At 35.3% G+C, this 13273-nt stretch overlaps 1 protein-coding gene across 2 annotated transcripts in view; it reads right to left on the bottom strand.

Moving 5' to 3' along the window:
- LOC123874418 (protein unc-13 homolog B) overlaps window positions 1-13273 on the bottom strand; it is a 419803-nt gene that overhangs the window by 343198 nt on the left and 63332 nt on the right. For both annotated transcript variants that reach the window (XM_045919729.1, XM_045919731.1), the window contains exons 4-5: window positions 5632-5746; window positions 2972-3098 (exon numbers count right to left, since the gene is read on the bottom strand). In XM_045919729.1, coding sequence (XP_045775685.1) covers window positions 2972-3098; window positions 5632-5746 — 242 coding nt within the window. The remainder of the gene's footprint in view (window positions 1-2971; window positions 3099-5631; window positions 5747-13273) is intronic.

Raw genomic sequence — 13273 nt, 5'->3', positions numbered from 1 at the left:
GCGACTTCATAAAATAGTAATTACCTTGAAATCTTCTTTAATTACGAGTGTTAAAGTTTACAGCAAGCAATGAATTTATTAAAAGTTTTAGCAATCTCTATGGCACGCAAGCAAGTGGTTTAGGAAACTAGTAACTAGACAAGTTACAGCTAAGCTATCCTAACGAACGGTTTAGTGAAGCCAATTATAGAAATTCAGGTAAGCATCCATAACATTCCATCTTGAGTCACATAACTTCATAGGATTTTTTAATTCTCCTAGCCTTTATTTGAGTGTCTATCTGTTGATTTAACTAAATATGGCTAACTGATTCATTTAAAGGGAAAGTAGATTGCGAAAATTTAAGAAGTGGTATTTTCTGTAATCTTGAACAGGATCACCAGACACTGGAATGTTATAACATGTAACACGGTCCCAAAACGCACAATAAAATTGGCAAGGTCGTTGAGTCGACCGGCGCCATGCCGACATACTTCAAGCTCCTGCCAAGTAGGACCAACAATAATAATTTTTTACTTCTCCACAACACGCAACAACAATTTCATCCGACAAATATGAAACAAAACTAAACGAGCTAAGAAAATGCTGATTTGTAATCGTGTGTCTAAACTTCTGTATCAAAATGTACCTAATTGCAAAAACAACCTAGACTGAATTTGATTGGTCTCTAGCAACAACAAATATCAGCGATATTTTTCACAAAGGAATCATAATATTAAGTGTTCCTAATACTAATAGGTCGGCGTGCCCCTTTAAATAAGGCGTAAGTGGAGTTTAGCTTATTTAACTAGGTGTATTTATTTCAAATCTTCACGTAATTTCTTATTTCGATACACACCCGAGTTAATGTACATGAAGTCGAATGAGCAAAGAGCTAATTCTTTTTGGAAAGGGTTGTGGCTACCTGTAAGTATCTGAATGATATTATCCTAAGATTGGATACGATTAGCTTAAACTTTAACGCTTAAAATTTGAACCAGCAAGACAATCGAGTACCAATCCTAGATAAAGTTATCAAAACCACCATATCTTTTAAGAATAATAAGAGTATTATATTTAATGGGCATATGGCTCTATATAACTTGTCTTTCTCTTGAGGATACGTGTTCATAAATAGTCATGAAACAGAAAGCCTACCATCATTTGCTACGACGGCACGTCCTTTGCCCTGCTGTTTTGTTCTTTCACCATACATTTTTTTCTCGTATAATGTGTTCCTATACTTATTATGTGTCATGCCACTTATAATTTATAGTCTGTAGCCCTCAAGGAGTATGTAGCTACGAGTATCTATCAGTGAAAGAATTTTCAAAATCAGATCATTAGTTCCGAAGGTTACCTCCCTACATTCAAACCTTTAAACTTCACCTTAACATTAGTGCGGATTTAATCATATTTTAATTTTCGATACTTTCACAAGATTTAGAGATCTATCATTTAACAGGGCTCTCTCCGTCACTCGTTTCATACAATCGTAGTTCCAATTTCATTTGAATATCAAGCAATCAAAGTCCATGAAATTTTGCAGACATATTCTAGAAACTAACATCTGTGTCTGTGGTGTTTTAGATTTTTCTAAAAACATGCAGTTTTAAAATTACAGGGGCTCAAAGATTTGTATGTAAATTTTTAAGACCGCGTAACTTTGAAACCGAATATTTTAACAGAAATCTGGAAAACCACAGACATAGATATTAGTTTCTAGAATATGTCTGCAAAATTTCATGGACTTTGGTTGCTTAATATTCAAATGAAATTGGAACTACGATTGTATGAAAAGAGTGACGGAGAGAGCCCTCTTAATATTTGCTGATGTAACTAGACGCCAACCACTTGGGTAGGTACAAGTACTTGGCCGCTTAAGAAAATTAAAATATACAAGGCCTAGATTTTTGCGCGCTAACGTACAGCTCGCGTCGTTTGAGATTCATGCAGAAGGTAGGTCAAGTTGATGAGAGTGCTACCGAATTAAAGAGATATATTAGATGAGAAATTTTATTCCACTTTAACATATACGTATAACTGACTAGTAGTATAAAGTTGCAACTACATACATATTACATTAGCATTACTTTACTCAGTTTTTAACTCAATTTAGCTTTTATAAATGGTTCCGGTCAAAACCAAACAACAACTAGGTAGCCATTAAATTTTAACATGGGGTTATTCAAAGGCCGGATCAACCAAGTATTCATGGGCGGTGGTAATCACGTGACATCAGGTGATCCACCTGCTTGTTTGCTCAATTTTTTTTAACCAGGTATAAGGTAATATTTTGGCTCTGGCTAGTTACCCCATCTTGACAAACTGCGTAGTAAATAAGCGATTTATGTCCAAGTGCTACGTTGTAGAACTGTGTGCTACATCTGCTACGACGCGACGCCGCGTAGAACCAACTATATTGATACAGCCTGGCTGTTCAGCGCAGAAATGCAGCTAATATTATTGGGACCATTCCCCGTGGACATGATTTGTACAGCAATTAGTTAAGACTGACTATAAGTTTCATTGTAACATCTTAAATTTACAAATATAATTGAAAAAAAAAAAAACAATTTAAAAAAATTCAGCGTAAAGTTTGAAGTGAGTTTTATTAACGGATTACTTTTTATAAATAACGCGGATTTTTCGTATATTCATCGCTGTACTGGCCCCAAGTTGCCCCAATAAAGCCAAACTGACTAGGGCCCATGAGTAGCCGGTCGACGGGCAACAGGAAGCAGGGCACAAAGCCTAGGTTTCTGAAGTGGATATGAAACATTGACATTAATATTTTTGTCACATTGCATGAATTGTCTACCAATCCACACTGGGCCAGCGTGGCAGACTATGGCCTAAGCACTTCTCATTCTGAGACGAGACTCGTGCTCAGTAGTGTGCCAGCAATGGGTTGATGATGTTGATGAGGATGACGATGATGATGATGATTGCTTGAATTTTATTCATAAAAGTACAAAATAGAAGTACTCACCAAAAGGCGGTTCGAAGCGGCAGTCCAGCAACAAGGCGTGGCCGGTCGGCCCGGTGGTGCCGACCACCGCGCCGCCGCGCATCATCAGCTGCGCCTCCAGCTCCACCCACCGCCCGCCGCACTCTTGCTGCACCACCAATGGACAACACACATTGCAATAAATACTCAACCAATAAATCACCATAAGTAAAGCCAAAGTCTCGTAACATATTGTATACCTATCGCTGCTCGGATGCAAGCTATCCCTGGTACCCACCAAACGTCAGAATCGGTTAAACGGGTAATGAAAAGCTACCAGACAACAGACGGACAGACAGACATAATATTGTTGCATTTACTTACATATGCACATTGAATATTTATTGCATTACCACGCAATAGGTAGGTACTTACCTACTTTTTGGAAAAATGTGCATATTGAGAATTATTTCTAGCGCTTGTTTGCATTATATCAGAGCTAGGTAGTTAAGTTCCCAATGGTGCTTATTTGATTGTGAACAATTTCTAAACTATACTAGGTATAGTTCCAGGTATAAAAGTAAAGCTAACCTGGGTAGCACTTTTTTTAGCCTTGTCATTAGTTTAGATATTGTGTACTTATAGCCTAATTAGTTCTACGATCGTCTATTTACCGATGATCTACTATTTTTAAGGTAAACTCAAAGTATGATGCTAAAGCCTCTACCATGTCTCTACCTAAATAATAGTGAACTAAACGTGAAATATCCTTGCCGGACCAACACTAAGCATAGAAACTAACAAACGGCAAACAGCAACAGGTTTGTACTTGTTATCGAGAAAAATATACTTATTCGTATCATGTACAAAGTACCAAGGGTAAGTTTCAACCTTTTATATAGCCTTACCAATTGCGCATTATAAAATGTAAGAAATAAAATTATTACTTCTACGATAGGTACTAGTCTACCATTAGCGTATTATTTTATTATAACTTATTTTACAGCAACGCATAAAAATTATAATGACACATAATTTAATCAATTAGCCTACCATTAATGTTGTAGGAGTTCATTTTACAGGCAACATCAAAGTATAAAAATCGGTGCAGTCCGAGTCAGACACGCATACGAACGGTTCCGTACCATCATACAAGATAGAAGGGTTTCAGCCCCTTGTAATTAATACCAACTAATTTTGCTTACTCTATTCATGTATGGCTTAGATGCCTAAAATTCTTCCCGGGTCTGCACTTCCTGATCCTTACCATCTGTCTACGTTAAAGTAAAGAGTATAGGTATTATCTAGACAGGCGTGTTCCATTTACGACATAAATAACTTTCAATTACGTAAAATGTAACTAATAGCACTACAATTCTGGGTAATTAAGTCTAAGGTATACAAAGTTAAGTAAAAACATAATAATAATTGTAATCCAAGGACATTTGGAGCAATAGACCTACTTATTAATATAATGTTCTACTGACCGAATTTCAGCTACGCAACCAATTAAACGAAGACTACCGAGAGGATGATAATAATAAGTCAAACATTACTGGAAAGAAAATATCAGGTGTAGGAGTATTGGCGTGCTTTCCGAGGTGCGGTGATGAGACACCCGTGGCCTGATTTGCTAACTCATTGATCAACATGATAGTCACTGAGCTCATTTGACACTTATTTGTTATCCAGCGAAGGTTTTCTATGAAAAATTATTTTGATATCACTTAGTGAAGCTGCATTGCAGACCCAACCAATCTCAAATTGGGGCAAAAAAAATTATATGAGAGTCCGGCATTCAAGTTATATAAAAAAGGATATTTGGGCTTTCGGGAAAAATTAAATGAATAAATGTTTCAGTAATTTTGGAAATTCCACCCCGGGACTTGAACCCAAGACCTCATGAATAAGCTAGGCTACGAGGCAGAGGCAGCATTGCGTCTATTACAAGTACACTTTCGAACAAAAGATTTAAAACCCATTGCCATTAGCACGGCTGACGCCAGGAACAATGTGAAGTAACTCTCTATGGAGCGTTGAGGCGGACAATGGCTTGTTAATTTCCGTGGGAGCCTTATTATTTCCATTACCTTTAGGCTTTAATTTTTCACAGGAATAAAATAATAGCTGCTTCATTATTTCAACGTCCTTTTACTGCGGTTAATAGTCATTTAACGATTTTTTATAGATAATAAATTCGCCCTAGATTTATCATACCTATAACGTGGTCGAGAATGATTTGCCTGTGAAAATACTTTACGTAAATGTATGGCAGATATAACCTATAAATAGTATGTATTCTTCGTTTTTATCTAGCAAAATACATTCAAAAATGTTTTAAAATATTCACATTGATGATTATTCAAAAATATCAGATTTGTAAGTAAATTGCAATGCTTTACAGTTTATTTTAAGTTCAGTTACATGAGCGATGGTTAAAGTTACTAGTTACAATAACGGTAAACATTAACTTTAACTATAACCCAATTTACTTTTTATTGGGCTATTTGTGGTTAAACGCTAACCATACTGTAACTTTAACAGCCTGTTACTGAACTACTTTTTTTCTATGGAAGACAATTAACTTCGCCTGGCCTTTTTCGGTCTATTTATAATCCCTTTGCTATTAGAGAGAACGCATATCGGCTGCTGAGTAGTTTATCGTTTTGTTGCATAGCTGAATTTTAGTAAAGGATGGTTACCTCATCATAAGCGACGGATGTGAGGGGCAGGTAGTGGTAGCCCAGAGCACGGTCCCAGATAACACCTTTGTTCCACACCTCCACCAACAGGCCCAGATTGATATCGTTGATCTCACTGAGGAGCAAAAAAATATTTATGACGTGGTGACTATCCATAATAAATCTTTTAGTCTCAATAACTGAGCTTATAAACTGATATAAATAAAGAATCAGCTAAATCGGGTAATCCTGTACAAAGATATTTGTGGTAGGATCGATTAACACGTAAAAAATTAGTATGGGTAAACAATCAATCATACCATCATACCCTACTTTTCTATCGTTGGATTTGAGAATGGAGTAATTTAATTGGGATTTAATAATTGGAAAAACTTTAAGGTATAGGTACTAGTGCACTAAATAATCATCAAATACTCACTACCGTAAAAATAAAAATAAACCGGCCAAGTGCGAGTCAGACTCGCGCACCGAGGGTTCCGTACTCGGGTATTTTTGCACGATAAATCAAAAACTGTTATGCATAAAAATAAATAAAAATCTGTTTTAGATTGTACAGGTAAAGCCCTTTCATATAATACCCTACTGTAGTTGTCTTACTTTGAAAATTGAAACACATTTTAATTTTTTTTAATGATGTAACCACAAATTCACGGTTTTTGGATTTAATCCTTTACTTGTGCTATAATACCTACGTACCTGCCAAATTTCACGATTCTAGGTATTGACCTAGAATCCCTAGGAAGTACCCTATAGGTTTTCTTGACAGACACGACAGACGGACTGACGGACAGACAGGCAAACAACAAAGTGATCCTATTTAAGGGTTCCGTTTTTCTTTTTGAAGTATGGAATCCTAAAAACTACATCTATTCTATCCTCCTTTGTTCGTTGCTTAAAAAAGATTTAAAAAAGTCATACTGAAACTTTAATCGGATTAATTAACAAGCCAGTTTAATGACTTCTTTGGCAACGGTAAGTTTAAAACCTTTTAGTTAGGTATGTGATTTAAAATGCATCAGGTAGAAGACGTTGCATTTTTCAATCTTAAGAGCTGTTTAAGAAAACGAACGAACAAAATATAAAAGTAAGTTAAAAACATACATTTCCACACTTAAACTGTAACCTATTTCCAAAGAGGTTAGAGCGGTAAGGGGATCTTAGAAACTTTGTAGACTTTTTAGCACTTAACCGACTTTTGTAAAGACTTAAATTTCTTAGTAAAATATCACTGTAACAGAAGTCTTAGCACGTGGCGCTAGGTACTCGTAACAAACGATGCCCCGGCTAAACCTTGAACTTTAAACACACCCCCGTAAAAGATACTCGTCGTAAAAAAATGTGCTCTTTACATTATAAGGCACAAAAAGTTGCTATGCTATTTTCGCAAAGTATATATCACTAGATGATAATCGCGACTTCATCCGCATGGTTTTTTAAAAATCCTATGGGAACTCTTTGATTTTCCGGGATAAAAAGTAGCGTATAGTCAGCCTTCGGGATGGAAGTTACCGTACTGTACCTTTCATAAAAACTGGTTATATGAATGGGAAATTAGGTGTCTTTAATTTTCCGGGATAAAAAGTAGCTTATGTCCGTTCCCCGAATATAAGCTAACTCTGTACTTACCAAATATCAAAATTGATTAAACAGGTGGGCCGTGTAAAGCCACATAGACACTTTTACTTTTATAATATCATTATATATTATTAGATTATGGATTAGTTACCATGATATACTTGCACTAACAACAATTAGCTATCATATATAAGTGCTCCTGGGATGTTCCCGGCATCTTTGTCAGGATCCTCTTATTATTCTAAAGCAATTTGATAGGTTACTTACAAGTTATTACTGCGATTGCCATTAGGGCCTTCATTTCTAGTTAAAACTATATTGAATATTATGAAAGTTTGAATGTTTGTTACTCTTACACGCTACAATGATTGGATTGAACTCATTTGGCTTACATTTAGAATGGATATATAGCTGATACCTTTAATTAACACGTAGGCTACAATTTTTCACGGGAAGTACCCTAAATTGACATGGATGAAGTCAATCTTGACGAGGCATCATCTAGTAAAAAATTAAGAAGTAGCTCAGGTTGAAAATTTGTTTCGGCTCAGGCTATTACATTATCAGGCGTTAGTGATAATAATCAAGACTGATATCTAAACGTGCTCTACACGGAGCAATATTAAGTGGAGTCCAAATTCGGACCGCCAGTCACATACGAGTACTTGTTCAGTTACAGGCTGGAACCACAGGTTTAACCACCACAATCGACTGATGACAAGCACACGCCATCCTCTATAATGGAAAACGATAATAAAGTGAAAATTGAAAGTAAGTACATACTCAAGTTTCAGAACTATGAGGTGAGTTAGGATGAGTTAATAACTGTAGAGTAGGTATTTAAAATCTTACCGATAAGGATTTAGAATTGCAATGCAAAATTGTCAGTGCCCATTGGCAGGAAGAGGGATATCAATAATAATATAAAGGATTCTCATGACGCCTTGTGATTCTACGACTTCTACGAGTATGGTAAAGTATGCCGACCGTAAACTCTCGTATTCAGACAATATAGCGAGTGAAATAATAAAAGAAATAAACAAGTTGTATCAAAATATTACGCACAGTCAGATATTTCATATGAAAAGGAGAGCTGAAAGTGTGTTCCCATCACGCGGCGCTCGGAAAAGGAAATAAATAATTGTATGGCACCAACAAATGTATATCCGCGCGAAAATCGGTCCCACGGCCCTTGATGTACATTGCTCGGGAGATTCGACGACCGACGTGACATGCTACCAACGAACCCGACCTTGAACTTCAAACAGATATGTATCTTAGTATACCCTATATCAATAATTTTATTATTATTTTAGTTCAACATTTCAGAACGGCAACCTTTTTAACGCGCTTTTTAACCGCCGACCAAAAAAGAGGGGTGTTATAAGTTTGACGTGTGTATCTCTCCGCGGCGTCGTAGCTCCTAAACTAATGAAACGATTTGAATTTAGTTTTTTTTTTGTTTAAAAGGTGGCTTGATCGAGAGTGTTCTTAGCTATAATCCAAGAAAATCGGTTCCGCCGTTTGAAAGTTATCAGCTCTTTTCTAGTTACTGAACCTTCACTTGTCGGGGGTGTTATAAATTTTTAATTTACACTTGTTATTATTTTAGTTCAGAACGCCAACATTTTTAACGCGCTTTTTATCTTTACAGATGGCGTAGGTTTAGGTTCGTATCTACCGTGTTTAAATCTAATCAAGGGTCGAGCTTTTCTATCTAAATTGGTAGTATATAATAATGTTATAATTTTAGCACTATATAGTACCTAGATTTTAACGGGTTTAATTAACGGTCTTAAATGTACCTACGAGTCGGTGTTTTATATTTAAAATATTTAAGTCTATTGCCTATCACTCTATTAAAATAGAAAGAAAAGGTGACAAGCTTTTGTACCTACCTAAGCTTTTAGTAAGTATTTATTATTCAGACATTTGTCACATTTGATTTGTTTATAAACAAAACTTTACTGGAAGTTTTATTAAACTTCAAAATTTATTATTTCTCAGACGCTGTTAACTTTGCCATCAAAGAAGAATAAGTACTCGAATAACATAAACTTTGTAAATATACTCGGAGACAAACTTCAGTGGGAAAACACTCTTAGTTCGATAAGTAATGCCTTTCGAGCCAAATAAATCATTTTCTCTGTGCAGTAAATACACAAAACTATCGAAGTAAGTTAGTAGTTTGATATAAAAATGTGTTGTGACTTTTCATAGATGATAAATATATAAAGAACTAATAACTTGGTTCGAGTACCTACTGTAAGTGGTTTCTCATTCTTAAATGAACATAACGCAAACCCAACACTCAAGGTAGGTAAGCTAAAAGCAGCGCGGCAGTGTCTCCACTTAGGATTTTTGTTTCACTCTAGTTTGTGCAGGTATTAACCCTAAGTTACATTAAAAAAAGTTTAGCACTGACCTAGGACGGATAATTTTTACTATTATTTTTAAATCTTTAATCTTGTAACGGAAAAAATGTTCCGTCATTTTTTGTTCTTCCATTTTCAAATAAAAGTAACTTTCAGTCAATAATTATTATTATTAGACTATTATTATTAAACTAGCTAATTAATTAGTACACCTATATAAATATACCTACTATTATTCTGCGATGCATGATGAAAAACTTTTTCGTTCTGCCCTTTCCCAACCCTTTTGAGCCATAAAAATAAGGTTACCCCCTGAAGTTTGATTTTATCCTAAATTAGCCTAAACGCCTGTCAACATAAAAAGCCCTTAGCCGTGTCGCCCTAAAATGGGACGAAATAGGTTTGTTTGACTCGGCACACTATATTTCAGTAGTCTTCAACAAGAAGGTTGCATGTAAACGTTGCATTTATGTGCTCCGTGGAAGCTTGGTTCTATAAGTAGAAGTCAAATTATTATCGCCACTTTTCCACTCAAAATGCTTCTTAAAGTTTTGAACTGTACCTTGTACAATAAGTGAACTAGGATTATAAGTAAACTTCTATCACTACCCTTATTATTGAAAATTTGAATGAAATTTCCAAGACTCAATCGGTTCTATAAATTAATTAAATCACATATTTGTGACTAAGAAACATACTGGTAAGTCCTGCGCGCCGTACACATAAGAATACAATATGTTCCCCTACTAGAGCTTACTAACGCAGCAATTTCAAGTAATGCATACTTACTGGAAATATTCCTGAAATTGTTATACGAGACTAATTTGCATAATGCCCTTTGAATAGTTTGTACTTATGCTTCGTGTTTTTACCTACCTAAGTGCATCGGCAGAGTAAAACTCTGAGTATTTCGGAATTCATGAAAAATGTATTAGTCTGCTTTCATATTATGCAGATTTTCTAGTCGTTTTAAATCGTGTATAGGTATGTCTATTTTTAGCTTGTCAACATAAGTACTTTGACTGGGATGCTATCATATTTAGCAGGGTTCATATCAAGTGCAGCACCCTTGAGAGGCTTTGTTCTTCTAGCAGTGGTTTAATGTTGACATGACGTTACCGGGCTATGTCAATCGAAGGCTGAGTTATGCCTTGGTTGATCCACGTTTACACCGGCCGCGCAGCCGCAAAAATCAATGCATCGCGAGCCTACCGTGCTTAGTTGTAACCCAGTTATTCAGTTTATTTGGCACGAAGTTCAATAGTAAATTGGGTACGTCAATAAAGTTTGTGTTAAATAATAAGTAAGTAGTTGTTATGTTTGAAACCAAGTTAAACATTCGACCGCATAACAACTTAGCTTTTGAACGAAGTTTTCACACTTGAAATTGGTGTGACAGTAAAACGAGGATTTTGCTAAAAACAAACAGTGGATCGAGCGTTCGTGGACCGAGTCAATACGACTTTATTAAAGACCGTGACGTAACAACTTTTACTGGCCAAACTGGTTCCGAGTATACGATAATCACACTTGCAGAATACACAGAGCTTTTATGAGCTTTTTTCCATAGTACGACGGAGCTGAGGGTAGGACTTTCTCAGTGCGTCGCAATACTTATACTCATTGTTGAGAACCGTGACCCCTTACGTTATTAAAATTTTATGGGGTTTCCTTGCGATAGGGTACCCAGTTATTTCCGCACACGACTCGAAAGTATACGATTTTACACTCTGCTCTCTCATATCGGTGTAAATTTTAATTTCTGCAAGTTTTACTTGCAAAAATAAAAAATTTGCACCACAGCTTCACTATAACGTTAGTGCCAAAGCAATCCAATTCTCGACATAACGCTGTTAGTTAGTATTTAGTAGTAAATACTGATAAGTGCTGTAAAAATACATAAATAAAGTATTGTCAATTAAAATAAACAAATACAGATGCGTCAATAGACTAAATCGACTAAACGATATATAAGATAAATAAATAATTAATTATTTTCGGTTAAAATTAAAATACTCATGTGCCAAAGTATTTGGTTCATATTATTATTACTATTTTAATATTTATTTTTATTTTAATGAGAGTAAAATAACTACTGTGCGTTATAGCTATTGGGTGCATAATGAAAAAAATCGTTTTACTCTAACCTTAACTTTGTTTATAAGATACGCTTGTCAAAACAAACAAACATAAAATCTTTAGGTACGAGCCACAGAAGTGTTCCACTATTTTTCTTTTTAAAGTTGTTTTGCCGCCACAAAGACCTGTTGGATACCTAATTTGTCTTCGTTTGAAGCGAAGGTTGACGAGAAAATGCTAAGTGTATTCAGGAAACTTTAAACAAAGTACACAACCCCGAGAGGTTCAAACGGAACGTTACAAGAAACAAGTAAGTAAATATTTTTTTGCTCTACTTTATGTTCAATATATTTTTTTATTTTAATAAAAGGAATACGTATTGAGTTCTGAATTCCTATATTATGTCAAGGTCAACACAAGTTTCCCTATTTGAAATTTCTCATTCACTTACAAAAAAAAATAGAGAAAAATAGCTAGTTATTTAATTTAGAGACCAATAAAAAAAATGTAAGCACAATCCCTACATTGTATTTTAACAGGGCTCTCTCCGTCACTCGTTTCGTACAATCGTAGTTCCAATTTCATTTGAATATTAAGCTACCAAAGTCCATGAAATTTTGCAGACATATTCTAGAAACTAATATCTGTGTCTGTGGTGTTTTAGATTTTTCTAAACATATGTAGTTTTAAAATTACAGGGGCTCAAAGATTTGTATGAAAATTTTTAAGACCGCGTAACTTTGAAACCGAATATTTTAACAGAAATCTGGAAAACCACAGACATAGATATTAGTTTCTAGAATATGTCTGCAAAATTTCATGGACTTTGGTTGCTTAATATTCAAATGAAATTGGAACTACGATTGTATGAAACGAGTGACAGAGAGAGCCCTCTTAATCGCTTATGATTTCTAAGCTTCTTAAATCTTAGTGGATTACAATGCGGATTTCGCCATCATTTAGAACATTTCAAAAGGAAGATTTATGTATTTATCGGCGCAATAATGAAACACGTAATTCATAGATCGAATGACGAGTAGAATCCTCAATGACGCATCGTACGTCGTCGACGTTTCCGAACCCCACCGCCACGATAGTATTTAAAAGCGAAGCGGTCCAGCGGAGCGGCATTCTATTATCGACAGTCGAAGTGATAACACGTTGAATTTCTCTACTTGTTTAATTTATTCGGTTTAGTTTGACAGTTAATTGTAACATTGGTTTAAATGTTGAGTTTCTTAACTTCTTTCAATTTGCTCGTTTTAGTTTGACGGTTAAATGTAATTTCGGTTAAGATATTGTAAATTGAATCTTATTGTAAATCGAATCTTTGAAAAGAGCAACCGCTGACTTTCTTGCTGGTTCTTCTCGGTGGGAAAGGCGTTCCGAACCAGTGGTAGATTCATTTAATGATTCAAAAGTATTTGTAAAGGTTTATTAGGATAAAAGTAATATTAAAGATGGTTAAAGATTGATAATAAACTGTGATGAATAATAACAACGGCGCGAGTTTTATTGGAGCAAGTTCTCCTACTCTTACATCAGAAGAAGGGATGAATCAACGCCAATTACCATCATCGCCTCGCTAATAGCAACGGCATTTCTGGATAATA

Source organism: Maniola jurtina, chromosome 18 (genome assembly GCF_905333055.1).
Source record: "Maniola jurtina chromosome 18, ilManJurt1.1, whole genome shotgun sequence".
In the NCBI taxonomy this organism is placed as follows: domain Eukaryota; kingdom Metazoa; phylum Arthropoda; class Insecta; order Lepidoptera; family Nymphalidae; genus Maniola; species Maniola jurtina.
The sequence above is the reverse complement of the archived record's forward strand: the minus strand, read 5'-3'. Positions and strand labels throughout refer to the sequence as shown.